This window comes from Crocodylus porosus, unplaced genomic scaffold, assembly GCF_001723895.1.
Source record: "Crocodylus porosus isolate Cpor-Errol unplaced genomic scaffold, CroPor_comp1, whole genome shotgun sequence".
Classification (NCBI taxonomy): Eukaryota; Metazoa; Chordata; order Crocodylia; family Crocodylidae; genus Crocodylus; species Crocodylus porosus.
Window position 1 is genome coordinate 957,763 of NW_017728925.1, and position 16,812 is coordinate 974,574.

The 16,812-nt window shown below is 50.5% G+C and overlaps 1 protein-coding gene across 1 annotated transcript in view; it reads right to left on the minus strand.

The window, feature by feature from the left end:
• The window catches only part of CCDC183 (coiled-coil domain containing 183), a 17,976-nt gene extending 2,665 nt beyond the window's left edge, over window positions 1-15,311 (minus strand). Inside the window, exons 1-12 of the mRNA XM_019541131.1 lie at window positions 15,118-15,311; window positions 14,267-14,388; window positions 11,324-11,401; window positions 10,888-11,055; window positions 9,997-10,101; window positions 7,425-7,547; window positions 6,713-6,844; window positions 6,365-6,422; window positions 5,331-5,431; window positions 4,561-4,721; window positions 3,571-3,736; window positions 1,735-1,863 (exon numbers count right to left, since the gene is read on the minus strand). Of these exons, the coding sequence (XP_019396676.1) occupies window positions 1,735-1,863; window positions 3,571-3,736; window positions 4,561-4,721; window positions 5,331-5,431; window positions 6,365-6,422; window positions 6,713-6,844; window positions 7,425-7,547; window positions 9,997-10,101; window positions 10,888-11,055; window positions 11,324-11,401; window positions 14,267-14,388; window positions 15,118-15,187 (1,413 nt within the window). The 5' untranslated portion in view covers window positions 15,188-15,311. The remainder of the gene's footprint in view (window positions 1-1,734; window positions 1,864-3,570; window positions 3,737-4,560; window positions 4,722-5,330; window positions 5,432-6,364; window positions 6,423-6,712; window positions 6,845-7,424; window positions 7,548-9,996; window positions 10,102-10,887; window positions 11,056-11,323; window positions 11,402-14,266; window positions 14,389-15,117) is intronic.
• Window positions 15,312-16,812: the final 1,501 nt, after the last annotated feature.

Below are 16,812 nucleotides of genomic sequence, written 5' to 3' on the forward strand. Positions count from 1 at the left end.
CCCCCCAGCCTGTCTCTCACCCACTGACCCCTCAATTTACATCTTCATTGACTGGCTTTCTTGCATGCATACTAGCCTCTGGCTTCTTTGCTATTCATTTCATCCAGGAAGAGCAACTGCAGATGCTTCCTCAGCCTGAAGAAGGGTATTTATACCCAAAAGCTTGCAGAGAAGAATTTTTCCAACTATTTGAGTTGAAGCAATAAAAGATATCAGATTTACTCAAAGAACTTTGTCTGCCTTGGAGAACTGTCAGCATCTGACTGGTTTAGCTTGTGTAATCACTGCCCACTGAGCAGGTTACCAGCCCAGTCTAAAGCCTTGGTTGGTTTTTAGCTAACAGACACAGCTGGCTTAGCTAACCCAGTTTGTACACACCATTAAACCTAAGTCATGGTTGTGTGTATGTGGGCAGAAGAAGTTTTGGGACAACATCTGGTTAAGGATTAGATCCTGGTGTGCCTTGATATCCTTCCAAGGGTGTTGAAGGGTGCCACAGAATGTTAGTACTGTGAGGTATGCAATCATGATTCACAAAATAAACCCAGAGATTTCAAATAGGAATCCAGAGGATCATGGACCTTTCTGCCCTGTTGTGATCTTTCTGAGTTCTTTGCAACACAAGCATTGCTCTATTATTTTTTCCTGTAGTAAAAAAACAAGTTAAAACTAAGCTGTCATTTTCCAGTGGATGCCTTGAGTCTATCTCAAAGGGTGCTGTGAGTCTAAAAAGTTCGAGAACCACTGATCTTGACTAACTGCAGTGAAAACATGGTCTTAGCAGTAACAGTTGGGGACCTCTGAAGATCCTATGGATGTATTTCCAAATGTCCCGGGCAGAATCCATCCTAGGTAATTCTGCTGCCCAAGTCATCTGAACTTTCAACAGCATTCATGACTCCTTGCTTTCTTTCGTGAAATGCTCTATGTGTTGCTGGGTGCTCTTAAGTGATAAGATGTCACAGCCCAGAGCTAGCGAGATTTTAACGTGATACAAACTGTTAGTTTGTAATGCAACAGTGTTTGGTGTCAAACTTGAAGGGAGAATCCCAGCAGGGTGTGAATCCTTCCTTGTACTAACCAATGAAAAGTAGCTGGTCTTATGCAGGCCTTATAGAGCCACAGGAGGCTGCTGCTGATGTGGTAATGGAAAACAAAAGAGCTCTGCCTTGTGCTGCTGCCCCTGCCTGGCCAAGATTGCTACTGATTCATTCAGTGATGCAAGGTTTCTACTGCCTGGCACACACTGTCTTCTAAACTACTAACTGTGACTCCCTTCACCCCCAGAAAGTTAGTGTGGTGAGCAAGCCAAATGCAGGCTGCAGAGCCCTGCAATACAACCCCAGGTCTCTGATCGCTAACATGGGGGTGAGGCCCTGGCAATCCAAGGATCCCAACATATGGGGCTACATTACCAGTGTAGCCAGGCAAGTAGGACTCACTTTCTGTGCCATTTCCCTGCAGGGTGCTCAGATGCTGCTGAGAGGTGATTTACAAATGTAGGAAATAGCCAGAGTATAAGGGCAGGTGCAGCATCTCTTTAGGCAGCAAGCAAGTTGCTAACACAGCCCCAAGGCAGAGCACAGTTGGAACATCTCTGTCCCATTAGCGTGATTGCATTCTGGCACCTCTTTTAGGTGTAACAGAAGGCAGGCCTGCAGCCACATGGATTTCAATAGCAGTGCAGCTGCCCAGTTGCCTGGCTGTGGCTCTCTTCCAGGACTCGCAGCATACCTCATTGTTCTCCTCCCTGCTGAAGTTATAGGATGGGAGACTGGACGTGACCTTTGTCAAGTGCAGCAGCTTTGTCTCACAGAACTTCAACTTCTCATAAGTGTCCGTGGTGTCAACGTGGATGTCACCCTAGAGGCAAGAAGACAGCAGAGGCTTCTCAGCTAGGTGAATGAGACTGCATGGTGCTCTGGTCTGCCACAGCTAGACTGAGCTGGCTCAAGCATCTCCAAACTAAACTGCAGTCTGCCATAGATTGAAAGATTCACTCTCAGACAAACACAGGCAGGAGCTCTCTGCTTAGGATAACTCTTCCCTTAGGACAGCCTCAGCTCTGCTCCCCCTGCTTTCCCACACATGATGTACCCCTGTGTCCTGAAGGGCTACCTTGTCCTTGACACCCATTTCTTCCCACCAGACTCAACTATTTGAAGGACTTTTAGGGAAGCAGCCACATTCTGCTCAACATTGCCCATCTCTGAGCCAAGACTATGATATCTGATTCTGCCTCTCATCTGAGGCTTGGCCTTGGCATGCTGAACCAGCTGCTGAATCTGTCTCATGCCTGATAATTGGCCTGTACGTGATAGTCCAGACCTACTTATCAAAACGTCTGTGCATCTTGGGCAGAAAGAAAGCTAATGAGTGGCTGGGTCGGGGAGAAGATGATACTGGCCATTGGGAGGGTTGGTTAGGGGCTGGGCAGAGGGAAGGTTGAACAGTGCCATAGCATGGGGGGGAGTGAGTGGGGCCACCACCCCAGGCACTGAAGAGAGGGGGCATTCCAACTGGGGCGGGGAGTGGGACAGAGCCACGAGTAGCTTGTTTGGGGGGGGGCTTGGGGTTGAGGAAGGGCAGCTCCCACTGCTGCGTGCACTCCTGGGCAAGCATGGCAGGGTGTGTGCCCCCCAAATCTGTGTGCCAGGGTGAAGGTGGGCTGCCACTGTAGGCTTTGCGCCAGGCACCAAACTTCCTTGTCACGGCACTGAGAATGAATAATGGCAAGATCCTCTCCAGCACTAGGGAAGTGTCTGCCCCAATGTGGCTGCAGTCTTGTGGATGAGGAAGGTTGGAGTCCAAAGCACACTGGATCCCTGCCCAGACAGACTAGGAATAAGGTGCTTGCCACATGGCTCCATCCACAGGCTGTGCTCTGCCAGGCAAGTTCTTGCACTAGCTGAAATAGCAACACAGGGGTCTTTGTCAAGATACCTGAGCCCTGTAACCCCTGGCCTCACCTTTCCATTTTAGAGGAAAAATAAAATCATGATTCTATCATCATTAGGGGCCGTGGGCATTGCAAATGCTTCCACTGCCTTTTCCTTTTGCAGCTGCCACATAAACCCACTGTGGAACCTCAGCAAATTAATCCTCTACTGCTCCTGGCTGTGAAAGAAACTTTCAAAGTAAAGGGCACAGCAAGGTCTACCAAGGCCAGCTGAAGCAAGAGCTATGGAAGGAGCAAGTGGGTTCACTCATTTCACAGGGGGCTTTTTTCATTTGTCCAGTTGAATTGTATGTGTGGGTGGGCGTTGAATTAGAAATCTGCTCACGTGTCTGCCTGAGATCAGTGCTGCAAGCCACAAAGTAATCATGTGGTGCACTGTTTGAGAGTGATGCAGAGTGTCCCTTTCAAATAGGAAATAAACCCTGGAGGTGTAACAGTGCGTTTGGACATTGAGACCAGTGAAAACAGTTCTCAAGGTAACTAATGGGAAAATGGGAGACACAGGTCTGTTGTGCCCCATCTTGCCCTGCTCAAGGCACAGCCATGGCAGGAAGGTCCATGGGGAGCCAGTGGGTGGTGTTCTGCTGTAGGAGAGTATTTTGGGCACATACCTCATTGGGCACCGTGACCCCATACAGTCTGACAAAAAGGTTATCTACACCATTTTCAAAACGAAGCAAGAGTTTCTGATTCTTCAGCATCTGGGTTTGTGTCTGCTCCAGCCTAGTCTCCTCCTGCTCCAAATTCTTCTTCAGTTCTTCCTCCAGTTTCTTTGAGCTGGCAGGGAACATCCATGCTCACACACACACCCACATGGACAGCCCCAAGGAGCTGGTATGAATCATAGCTATTACAGACACTTTCACAGCTCCCATCTACACGACATCTGGATGCACTTTAAATGGCTTAATAGAGAACTGACAACGTGTCCCAAATACTGTACAGGGAGCAACTCCACCATAACTCCCTGCAGCACAGCACCTTTACTCCAGGCAGGGGTGAAGATAATCTGACCCCAGAGACCCATGCCTGAGACTCTGGAGTCCACAGCTGGTGGACAGGCTTAGCAAAGAGATTATGTCCTACACTGCCTGGCTTTGATGCATTTCCTGCAGAAGCAAATTCCAACAGTGAGTGCCTGCTGCTGAGAATGCCCTTGCTCTTCAAAGCTCGACTTTTCTTCTGCACAGCTAAGTGCAGCTGGCATCTCTGGGTCTCAGACATGGTTTGGAATCCTCTGTCCCCATTGTCATGTCATGGCCTTTGCAGTTCTGTGCACAGGATCCAAGGATAAGTTTGGGAGTCAGGTGCACACGGATGGACTGCAGGGCAGGGAGTACTACAAATGCTGTGGTGAGTGGAAGGAAGAAGGAAGTGGTGACTTAGAAGATATCAGCTCCCATCTTCACACCCAGGACACCAGAAATGTACAGCTGATGCTCACAACAGTAGAAAATGACCCCTATGCACCAGAAATGCAACATGTTACCTCCTGGCCTAAACCCACCCACTGGGCAGGAGATCTGGGTGCAGAGAATCTGGCCAGGGGGTGGCAATATCACAAAACTCTTCTATGAGCTGCACAAGGGCTGATCTTGTACCTTACTAAGGTTGGGGTCTGGTGGAATTTCAGCTCAGCACGTTCTAGTTCCAGCTCCCTCAGTTTGGCCTCCAGTTCTTTGCGCTTCTGGTCACATTCCTTGATCTGTTGCTGCAGATTCTCTGTAGACTTCTGCTGGGCCAGGAACCTTCCTGAAATATCCTGGCCAGGGACAAAAAGAAAGGCACCTCAAAACAACATCTGGTAAAAATCTGGTAAATGCGAGATCCCAGCTGTAACCCAGAGTACTGTGGCTTCAGCCAGCTGGAGCCAGCCATTCAGGTTGATAGCATGGAGTGTGCCAAGCTCAAGTTTGTCGCCAGTTATGAGGTAAAATGGTCCATCTTAATGCACAGGGATGGCCTAAGGCAGAGGTTAGAAGGAGGCAGCAGTCAGAACACCCCGAGAGCCAGGCCCTGGTCTTCCAATAACTGCATACGCACTAATCCCAGTGCAGTTCTGCTAAGGGTTCTGGAGACACTGAGCTCCCAGTGGGCATGTTATGACTTACGAGGGATAACGCAGGTATTAGCATAGCCACTTCTATATCATGTTACATCATCTCATTAGCACAGACACACCCACTATCGCAGCACTATCCCTGCCTGCAGAAGAGGCCTTCCACAATAACATGAGGCACACAGACAGGGCTGTATGGGGTACATGGGCAGGAGCTTTCAAACTCCATAAAGAACAAGCTAATGCTACAGTCATTTGCAAAAAAACTCTAAGTGCCAAAGCTCCCCAGTCAAGCAGCAGAACATGCCTTACCCAGAGATGTGAGCACTCCACTGCACACTTGACTTTTTCCACATCAGAGGTCACGCGGCTCTGATACTCCATCTGGGCTTTGGAGGGCTCCAGCTTTACACCTGTGTGACAGGAAGATGCAGCAAAGAAAGAAACAGCTAGAGCCTCCCAAGTTGTAGGCTGGAGGGGTGGGGAGATGGGGGCAGGGACAACTGGGACAAGAGGGAACAACATCCACCTTGCTCTAGAGCATCCAGATGTCAAAAGGTGATAGTTGTATGTGCAGCAAGGGGCATAAAAACCCTAAGGGTACATTAAAAACTCCCAGCTGAGCTCAGATTGGAGCTGAGCTGAACTCTAGCTGCTGGAGAGAGATTTCCAGTTTCCCCACAGACTCCAAGCCCTGTAGTGGGAAGACAGGTGGCAATCCATGCCACCAATGGAACACCCAGTTAGACTTGTTCTCTTGAAAGACACCCTCTCATTGGCTAACAGGCCCCATTCCCAGCATTTCCTGCCCTCCCTTTTAGCCCCCAATGACCTCATCTCATTATCATAGGTCCCATCACGCTATTGCCATCCCTTCCCTTTCAATGCAGACACCTTCATTCAGCATGAGGGTGCTCCAGAGCTACCACCAACTTCCCCACCCTGCACTACCCCACCAGGAGGCTTCTGTGGTGCAGGGAGCCATGTGCTGCATTTTACCCAGGCTTGGGAGTGATCCTGTCCCCTCCAACCCCAAATAGCAATATCAGGCTCCCTTTCAAGGCAAACCCTGCCCAGCTGTCAGCAGGACCACACCACTATGCTCATTGTCTGTGGATGCTGGGAGTATCCTTCATGTGGAAGAGATATAAACCCAGTGGGCTGCTCATTCAACTAGTCCAATGCTCTGTCTGCCTCAGACAGTGGCCAGCACGTCAGAGGACAGGACGTGCTGTGGGACCTTTCAGAAGTCAGCTCCCAGAGGAACCAGTTCCATTAGGGCTGGGCTGACAGGCCACCTGTTCCTGTGCATGGGGGCAAGTGTCCTGCTTGACCAAAATACACACCTTTCAGCGACTCCCGAGGAAGCAGGGTGGGGAAATCCATGTTGATATCTCGCCTGGTCTGCCACAAAGACATTTTGAGGGGTAAAGTGTTTGCATGGAACAAGCCAGACAACCTAATCCCAGATCGTATTTATTTTAGGAAGCTGACAGCCGCAGCCCAGACAAGAGGGCTGCCCTCTATGCTGACTGTCACAAGCCAACCCATAAGTCAAACCAAAGGCACCCAGTGGGGGCCCCAAGATGGTCACCAACATTCCCTGCTGGGGCTGGTTTCCCCTCTGTGAGCCCATGTCAGGCTGCTCATGGGTTGAACTGGTCCTTCGGTGCCCACCACTCCCACGGGCTCACCGCTCTTCTGTGCCTTTCAGCCGTTGTGTCCTTGACCCGGATCTTATCAATTTGCTTCTTTTTGAAATTTAAGGAATTCTCTCGGTACTTTTTCTCTGCAACCAGCTGCATCTCCATGTTGGTCATGTCTGCCTGGAACACAGCACAGCCATTGAGAAAGATGGAGGGAAGAACAATTGTCATCACCTTGAGCACCTTCCCTTCCTGAGCTCACTGGCTGTATGGCCATAGCTCTGGTGAAACGCAGTCACCTTTAGGGCAGAGGGGGGCAGATAACTGGCATATAGCTCATTGCACATCAGTGGAGGAAGGCAAGAAAGGGTAGAACTTTGACCAAGGACACCCAATCAACTATCCTACCCTCAGAAACATGCACAGAGGCTTTAATGTCTGTGTGGGAGAAGCAGGACTTTGCTTTTCCAAATGCCTCTCTGCTAAATCAATCACATGGGATGAAGGATTTGAACATAATCTGGGTAGCTGGCTTCTAGTGCTTTCAGCAACCTGTCCCCACCTCTGTCCTCCCACAGTTGGGGTGCAGCTCTAGAGAGAAGTGGAGCAAAGTGGGCACAGGAAAATCAAGTTTGTTTTGCTCTTTATCACAAGAGGGCTAACCAGAGGAGGGGTATCAAAATCCCCAGGTTGGTTGCAGCCCAGTAGAAATGCTGGGCCTTTGAGCCAGGAATTCCCAGTACCTGGGCAGGGTTCTCACCATGGCTGCTTCTGTTGCTTCTGTGTTATCCAAAGCCATGAGCTTCATGCCCCTCAGCTCCACATGATAGACTTCCACCATGTGCTGAAGGGCATTCAGTTCCAAGGGCAGGTAAGCTAATTCCTAGGACAGAAATGCACATTGCGTCACAGCACTTAGTTGCCTAGAGGAAGGTGGGTGTGACACAATCTTGCCCCCCTCGGTGTAGCAGAGGACTCCACTGGAGAAAAAGATCTTTCCTGCACAAAGCAGCACTCAGCTCTGGAGAAAAGTGGGGCACTGGATCTGCAGCTGAGAGCATCTAGGAGGGAACAGAGCTCTGCCACAACCCACTCTACCTCTCCCTATGTTCCTCCTCCCCACTCAGCTCAGCATGTCTCAAATATATATCAAGCCCTTTGCCAATTAGAGATTCCAAAACAGAGTATATGCTGTCACTAGCTTCAGAATAATGGAGCTACTGCAAACCCTCAGCCTTGGTAGGAGCTGAAGAAATGGTCTTGTTTTCCAGTTACAACCAGGACAAGAGTATTAGGCTTGACAGGGAGCCTCAAAAATGCTAACAGGCTCAAGCAGAAGGCTGCAACTCAGCCAAGAGGACAGCAGCGCTATGCTGTATCCAGCAGAAGCAGGACCCACTACTCCCTTGGAGAGGCAGAGGGCTGCTGGACTGCAAACACACACACACACGAACATGGAGCTGGTTCCTTCACTTCCTACAGCCCACTATGAACTTTGGAGAAGGGTCTAAAATGTAGCAGGAGGAAAGAAGCAAACAACCTCACCTGATCTGCCAACTTCACCAGGAAACAATTGTTTCTGTGATTTGCTCAGGTGCCCCCTTAGATTCCTGCTTCACCCAGAGGCTCTGACATGGAACAGATGAGGAATGAGACAGCCATGGGCAGGCCTTGGATCCCCCCCAACTTCGTGGGACTGGGTTCAGATCCTAAGGCCAGGCAAAGACTCATGGGCTCCGTGAAATCTGGCCTTTACCTTTATTTTGTGAAAAGAGTGGATTGCATGGAGCTTATGGAAGTAGGGAGCGAGAGGGAGAAAGGAAAGGAAGGATGAGTCAGTGGGCTCTGGGGTCAGCCTCTGAAGAGTAGGAACTGATGGGACCTTTCCCAGGTCTCTCTAGAGAGTGGGGGTAGGAACCCCTTGTGCACAAAGGGAATAGGTAACCCTCAGGTAAGAAATGGGGAAGCAGCCAGGCTAGCTTCAGAAATAGCCCAGTGAAGGGAGCCTTCCCATGCACACAGAGCTCCCTTCACAGGAGGAGGAGGCCCCCCTTGCCAAGCTATTAGCCAGATCACAAAGGAGCCAGACCCTACTGCAACAGAGCCCTTCAATGCAGCCCTGGCTACTGAGAGCCAGGAGAAGAGAAGGGGCTGCAAGCTGCTGAACCAAAGGTGCCTGTTCTGGGCTGGAAGGGACAGACAGAGCTCTCAGGGCAATGCCTCTGCCACAGCAAGCAAGAAGCAAAGAAATGATGGTCAATAGCTCCAGCTTCATACCTGAACTACTTCATTCTACTCCTCCCCTACAAACAAAAAGGAGAGCCAGGGTCCTGGCCAGTGGTTCCAAGGGGACCAAGGGGATAGGCCTGAGGCTGAGACTCTGACCCAAAGATTTTACTAATATGAATGTCTTTTGCCAAACACTGCCACACCTGAGGCTTGATGGCTTTTTCCTGTGCAGCCTCACATGTTTCCACTGCTGGCTTCTCACTGACTCCTGTTCCTCATCCTGAACCCCCTGTGGGTTTCTCACTGCAGCCTTATGCTTTGTGATACCACCTGCAACAGACTCCTCACTGCAGCACTGTGCAAATGCTGCATTGTGCACTGCAGACAGCTGGGCTGGTATTTACCAGCTCAGACCAGGAGCCTGGATTTTGTGAGAGAGACCATTTGTCCCTTCACTAGCACATTCAAAGCAGGTCACTCCACACAACATGGGCAGTTGCTCTAAGAAGGGATAGTCTGGGGCTTAAGAAGGGAGGTCCTTTCACACATCTGGGCCTGCACATCTCTGAGACACTGCCAGGGTGGACAGAGCTACCCAGGCAGGAGCTGACGTCAGTGAGTAAGTCACAGGCAGAGATGGCCCAAAGCCAAAACCTGGATCTAAGCACTCATGAGCTCTGGGGAAGCTCCAGTCCAGACCTGACCCTTCTGACTAGTTATCTGCTAGCACTAGGCCAAACCCTGAAGAGCGACAGGATTTGCATTATCAGCTACATTAACCAGGGCCCACTGGCCTCAATTACAGAGCAAGGGGTTGTTTCTGCTACTGATGAGTGACCTGCCTTTGGCCAAACTCAGAACTGCTCCTTTCTCCAGTCCTCAGCTGCCAAGGGTCCTGCTTGAAACCGCCCTGGTTTCTAGTCCCGTCTACTAATCTTCTCAGTCTAAATTGGTGAATTAGAGCCTAATACTGCTCATGCCCAGGGCCAGTGAGAGGTTTGGCATGAGCCCATGGGAGTAGGGTGGGCTTGCAGGTAGGCATCATGCCCCCATTTACCAACTGAGGGTTATGGAGGGATCATGCAAAAGGTGGGGATGCTCACATCCTTCAGGAAGTCCATCATCTTGAGGTACAGATAGTAGATCTTTTCACCAGTACTGATTTTCATCACCATTTTCTCTATATTATTCTCCAGCTGACGAATAATCTGCAACACAGAAAGGTCTGGAGTAAAGGTTTATGCTTCTGCTTGGCATGTGGAACTGACCCAGAGGCCTAGGGTGAAAGGATGGACCAGCTCAGAGCCCTGAGGGGGAACTGGTTGGGTCTATTTAAAACCCAGGGGCTGTCTAGGTCCAGAGCCCTGTGGAATCAGGAGGCCAATTGGCTGCATGCTTCAAGGAAGGCAAGGCTAAGTTTTGCCACTGACAAATGCAGTGCATCTAGCCTGCTGACTTCTCCATGCCTAGGTTACTGTCTCCATGGCCCCACTAACTGGGGTCTTCACACTTGGACCTGCCTCCTGCTCAGTACCTTAGTAGAATGGATTTAGTTGTTCCATGTTCTTCTGCATTGCCGCCCCTGCAGGGGGCCAGACCTAGAGTATAATGAATGAGTGGGCTCAATCCCTTCAAACAGGAAGGGGTCAGGGTCACTCTGCAGCCACTCATCTGGCTGGACTAGAATTGGAAATGGACTCCAAAGGAGGTCCCTCATCCAGGCATCTGCAGATTAAGAAAGAGCCTTGGGATGTGGGGTCTTCAGGACAGAGTGCTGCATGGATAGACACCTGCATGGACATTCATGCGCACAAGTGTGCATGAGTGTGTACATCCACCCAAACAGCATACATGTCAAATCAGATCCAGAGGTGCTCAGTGTCCTGTAATTCAACTACCCAAGGTCAGTTGGACTGGCCAGCTTCTCAGCCCAAAACAATTAACAGATCTTTCTTATACAGTTGTTCTTCCCCTTGGGGCAGAGCCCTGGTCACCTGCATCTGTTTCTGGCACTTTTTGTCAGCTGCTTCCATGTCCTTCAGAAACTGCAGCCTCCTCTGCAGCCCCTCCAGGGCCTGGCCCCTTCTTTTCACTTCATAAAGCAGCAAGTTGTGTGCATTTGTTTTGTCAAAGATGTAATTCCGCAGCTTTTCTCGAGCAGCCTGAAAGGACAGGGTGAAGCTCACAAGGTATCTGGAAAACGGCTCACCCATGAGCAGCTGACAGGGGGCATAGCTCTGGGCATGGTCCTAAACCTCTCAACCCCCCAACCCCTTTGACCAGGCAGGAGACAAGGTTTGTTGGCACATCCCAGAGGAGGAGGAGGATTTCCCTTAGGCCTCCTCTCAGCTCCCCTCCAACCCTGTTTTTCTCAGTTCCATTAATGAGTGGAAAATGGCTAGGGGTGCTGGGGGCCTGCTCTGTGGTTACCTCTACTGTGCTCCTGGCTAAACACATCTTCATTTGCTTCTGCTCTTGGCATGCCTCCAAAATCATCATCTGGTCATGCTACAGGCAGGAGGGAGTCAGAGAAAAACCTAGGGTCAAACTCATAACAATACTCTGTTATTCCACTCCCACCTTTGAGCATCATTAATAAATAAGCAATGCACCTTCCCTCTCTCCTCAGCAATGTGGGTGTCTTTATTCCTATGAATGATAACAAGGCAAGGAGAGGACAAAGCCCACAGAATTCAGGTCCCTCAGTTTTGATTGCCAAGACCAGTACAGATGGGACCCAATTTTCTGAAATGCTGAACAGCTATAATACCAAACAACTCACTGGGTGCCCTGAGTGCTCAGTGCCTTTGGGAACCACGCCCAACTTGTGTGCCCAGAAGCTAGACCTCTGTATTAGGTGTTAGTGACTTTGCCTTGGTGTCACGGTAGGCATGTCTACATGAGACGCTTAACTTCAAATTAGCATAGTTTATGGTGAAGTAAGCATATGCTTCCACATGTGCACATACTTACTTCACAGTAAACCTCCCTAATCCAGAGTAAATTTGCTACCTGAAAATGCAAATACCAAATTTACTTGGAATTAATAATGGCTCTGTAGTGCTTGTGTAGACACCAGACCTGGAGCAAAATCTGCTGCCAGTCAGCCATCCACCAGGGGCAGGAGATAGCTCCCTGCCCCCAGAAGCTGCCTGCTGTGGGGGCGGGCTCTGCCACAGGAGCCCTGGTGAGGACTATGTCCCCCTTCCCTTGCAAAAGGGAGCTCCAAGCCTCCTGCTCCAAGATTGCAATTGGGGAGCAGGGGGCTGGGAGACCCAGCAGGGGATCGTAATCAGGGAGCAGGGGGCGGAGCTCCATGGTCACAGGGTGTTGTCAGCATGAAGCCAGTGCAGAGCCGGCACTGGGAGATAAGAATCTCCCAGCCCAACCCCCCAACCAGGGAGCTCAGGTTGGGAGAAAAGGGTCTCCCAGCCCAAGCCCTGTGACTGAGGGGCTCAGGCTTAGGCCTGGGGATTGTCAGTCATGGGATCCTCAAATCCACAACCTCACCCAGACTTTCCATAGCAGTAATGTATCATCTCTCAGCAGCAGCCCTGCAGTCACAAAGTTGGTGCTGGGAGCTCTCTGCTGTCAGGGGCTGGGGAGCTTGTTCCCTCCCCAGCTCTGCAAGTGCAGAGCTAAGGGGGAACAAGCTCCCCAGACTGTTCTTCCCCCCCTCCCCCCCTCCTGAAATCATGGAGCTGGGGCTGTGAACAGGCTGGGAGCTTGTTTCCATTCATTGAGCAGGGACTGGGAAGAAGCTCCTGTCCTGTTTTGGGCAGTTGCCTGGCAGCAGGGCCATCCCTGAGGGTGGGTAAATCGGGGTGACTGCTCTAGGCCCTGCACTTTGGGAGGCCCCATGGAGCTGGGTAGAGTGGCAGTGACAGAGCTGGGTGGAGCAGTGGCTTCGCATCCAACCATTCACTACCCCCCAATCCCTCACCACCAACACTGATGCTGCCAATGGCAGCAGCAGCTTCTTCAGGTCCAGAGTGTGTGGGAACAGAGTGGAGGCAAGGCCCCACATGGGCTGATTGTCATCCATCCATCCTGTCCCCCCCAGCACCAGGCAGCTCCCCAGGGCCAGGAGACAGCTGTCTCCTGGCCCTGTGCTTCCTGCCAGTCCCTAGGCTAGCACCCAGGGGGAGCCTGAAGCTCCCTACACTGGTGTCAGGGATCCATTGCAGGGCTGCAGGGAACTGGGTGCAAATCTTTTCCCTAACCCTCAACCTGTCCAAAAAACCTTACTCCAGAGTAGCTTATACCAGAGTAAATTTGGGCTGGAGTAAATGCATGTGTAGACATGCCCAGTGAGTGGGAATAGCAGAGATGAAAATATGTCTTATCTCTGGGACCTCTGCATAGGTCTCATCTGCTGGGGCAGGGTGCCCTCAGTCCTTCACTCAGACCACTAGGTCAGACTGCCCCTCTCCAATAAGCACTGTTCTGACAAGCCGTCTTGTTTGAGGAGATGTTTGTACCACCTGCACAGAACTGCCCCAGAGGAGCTGCAGCTGGCACAGTCACCAGCAGGCTCTGCCCCATGGAGCTTGCACTCCATTCCAGACCCAGTGGATGTAGCTGAGCCCCATGGAGCAGCCCAGAGGCTGTGGTGCATAGAGGCTGCTGCTGGGGGCATGAGGTTGAGGCAGGGATGTGAATGGCAAGCAGGAGGTGGGAAGCAGTGTTGCCAGATATGCTTTGAGATCCCCAGCTGGGCAGCACCTGAAGAGGGCACAGTACATGCAGCACTGTCCTTCATGCCATCATCTCTACAGCCAGCTCCTTCCACACACCACGCAGCTTTGCGCAGAAGGGCCCTGGAGACAGTGTCTCCTGTCCAGGGTGCTGATTGCCAGAGACCTGGAGTTGCTGACCCAGGTGCTGAAGAGTAACCAGGGACATGCCACAGGGACAGGTTCTGTACTACCCTAGCCTTGCAGTAGGTTAGTGCTGGCAGCAGTGGATTTGGTGTTGGTTCATTTGCCTTGAGTCTCCTGAGCTATGGGAAGCCCTTCCCCATTGGCTGGCAGAGCCAGATTGGAGAGCCAAGTGTCCACCCTGCAGGTTTCTGGGAAGGGTGCTGGTTCCTAAGTAGGGGTAGGCACTAGACCCCAGGCCGGCAGGGGTGAAGCTTTGGAAGTGTGGTTGATTTGTCCTCTTGCTGTTCCATTTATTTCAAACATACCATCCAGAAGGATCAGCTTTGTGCAGCAGCAGCTGCTGGGAGAGGGTGAGGGAAAAGAAAGGGATAGAAACAATCCTGACCCAATCACCAGCAATGATGTCATTCCCTTATTATCAAGATTGTCTCTGTCTATGAGAACAAACCCAGGAACCAGACATGTGAAGATGGGACAGAGTCATAGGTACCTTCTGAGCAATGCCCAGCATACCAATGTTGCTCCGCACATTCCCACGCAGGAAGTTGATAAGCTCTTTGTTCTGACTGATCTTCTCCTCAATCGCCTGTACAAAGAGCTTTTTGCCTTGCTCTAGAGACAGAAGAAGAAGAGAGGTTATTCCAGCTCTGGGCACCACAGCAAAGGGCAGGATCAGGGCTGTCCCTCCAGCCAAGCTTGTTTGAATTTGGTATAACTCATCATCACTCTGACTGCAATGGTGCTTTGCTGGTTTACACCAATGGGATTCCCCAGCTTTCCTCTCTGTGCCCATCCTACAGGGATACACTCTATAGAAACATCTCAGGCTTTCCTGTGGAAGGTGCCAAACTCCGACTGCCCTAACTAGCATACATAGGTGCTAAGAAGGTAGGAATGACCTACATTGAGATTCATTGTAGATACTCACACAGGCTATTGCCCCCAAGAGTGTCCCTGTAGCACCCATAACTTGGGGACAATGAAGTAGCTTCTCTCTGGGTTTTAGATGGACCCAGAATCCCTTCTGCCAAGGAGATTTCTGTTATGTACCCATCAGTGCCAGACAGGGAGGATCCATACCTATATGAGGGTCCTACTGCATCTTGGCACACAAGTTGGGCCTGGGGATTGTCAGTCATAGGATCCTCAAATCCACAGCCTCACCCAGACTTTCCATAGCAGTAATGTGTCATCTCTAAAGCCCAATAACCCAACCCAGCTACCATCACATCAGCTTCACTGCTCCAGACTGCAGTGTGTTTCGGGTAACCAGCAGCTCAAGGGGCTCCCACAGCATTTCTACTCTTGCTAATTAATTTCAGCCAAAGGAGAGAGCATGACCTTGCAGTGAAATGATGGTACGCAGCTCCCGGATCTGTTGCTTGATCTCTCTTTTCTTCTGGAACTTCATGGTGGTAGTGGATGTCCCCACACACTTATCCAAGCCCTGGTTTCCTCCACAGAAATGGCTTCAGCTCTTACTCTTCCACTGTCACATGGACAAGAATGTTTCACCTGTGGTGCCAGGTTTTACAGCATCCTTGTACTGTGACATCAGGCAGGTGCACGCATCACTGGGTTCTCAAGAGCTCCTGCTGCAGAACCCCACTGCCAGTATCAGCGGAACCCCTTGCAGGTCACCACTTTGCCCTTTGCCTACCCCAGCTGGTGCTTTCTTCTTATGGAGCTGTTCTCTCACAGTAAAGATCAAAATTTCCTCAGCTCCTGGAGCCAAATCCTGGTCATTTGTGATTATTCAGGGAGCAGCCCACACCAAAGGATACTGTGCATCCGGGCACACCATTCTTCATTAGCCATGCCCGACCTGGGGTCAGTTGCAATGCTTGCCTTCAAGCCAATCTGCACTTTCACATGTAGACAATCTGTTCCCATCTTTTCCCCTCCACCCAAGGGTGGCAAGACCCAGAAATTGGTCCACACCAGAGGCAGCAGCAGTTCTATGACAATGTGGCTACAAAGCCATACAGGGACTCAGGAGACCTGGGCTCCATTCCCAGCTCTTCTACTGACTCACTATATGAATGCTAAACTATGGCCTCAGCTTTCTTCTCTTTAAAATGGTTATAATGACATTGACCTTCAATGTAAAGCACTTTATGAGCAGCTGAGGGAAAACAGTAGATAATAACTTATCATCATCACCACGACCATAGTGTAGAGGTTTCCTTGCTCAACAGTGTTCCAGAGTGACTGTAAAACACTCAGACTGCTCCTGAGAGGTATACACTCAGGCATTTTATTGGGCTATGATGCTGCGTGGAACCTGCCCTACCCAAAGGGAAGAATCTTCCTTGAAGATGGCAATGTGATGAACTAGACTGTGCTTCCAGTTACAGGAGAAGGTCCCCTCAGCCCTCACTGGACTCCTCTCCAAACTGTAAGCTGACCACCTGAGAAAACCCCAGTGAGAAGGGTGAATTAACTATGTCTTCTTCCAACTGCAAAGGCCATATAGGATCCACCACTGATTTGCACCAAATCCAGTAGTTGGGAAGACGCTGAACTTCAAAATGACAACATGCTTTCTTGGAAAACCTCTTGGGGATTTTTTCTGAAGGTTTTCAAAGTTCATAAATTATTCAAAATTTAATGAGTAATTTTCTCTCCCCCAATATTTGGGCCATAGGATTTCTGAGACATAAGCTGCCTGGACATACAAACAGAGGACTCCTATCTCATAGAGTAGCTGAGTGCAGATACAAAACCATCCCTGCTCCTCTCCCACTGTAGTTTTCAGCATTCAGTGAGGAAGTTCTGATTCAGAGGCTGCCCCACCATCTACCACGTTCAATACCTATTTGTAACAAAGGCCTGTCCCAGGGGTGGCCATGACACCCCTTGGTGGCTACTCAGCCTTTGTTTACCCTGATCCTCCCCCTCCATTTTCCTGCCACACCTAGGTGTACTTATGCTTTTAAGAAAAGGGATCCTGCCCCAGGGATTCCTGAGTGAGCTTGCATCCATTCATGTCTTATTCCTGGGTCTGAATCTGTTCTGGTTCTGTCCTTAAGCCCA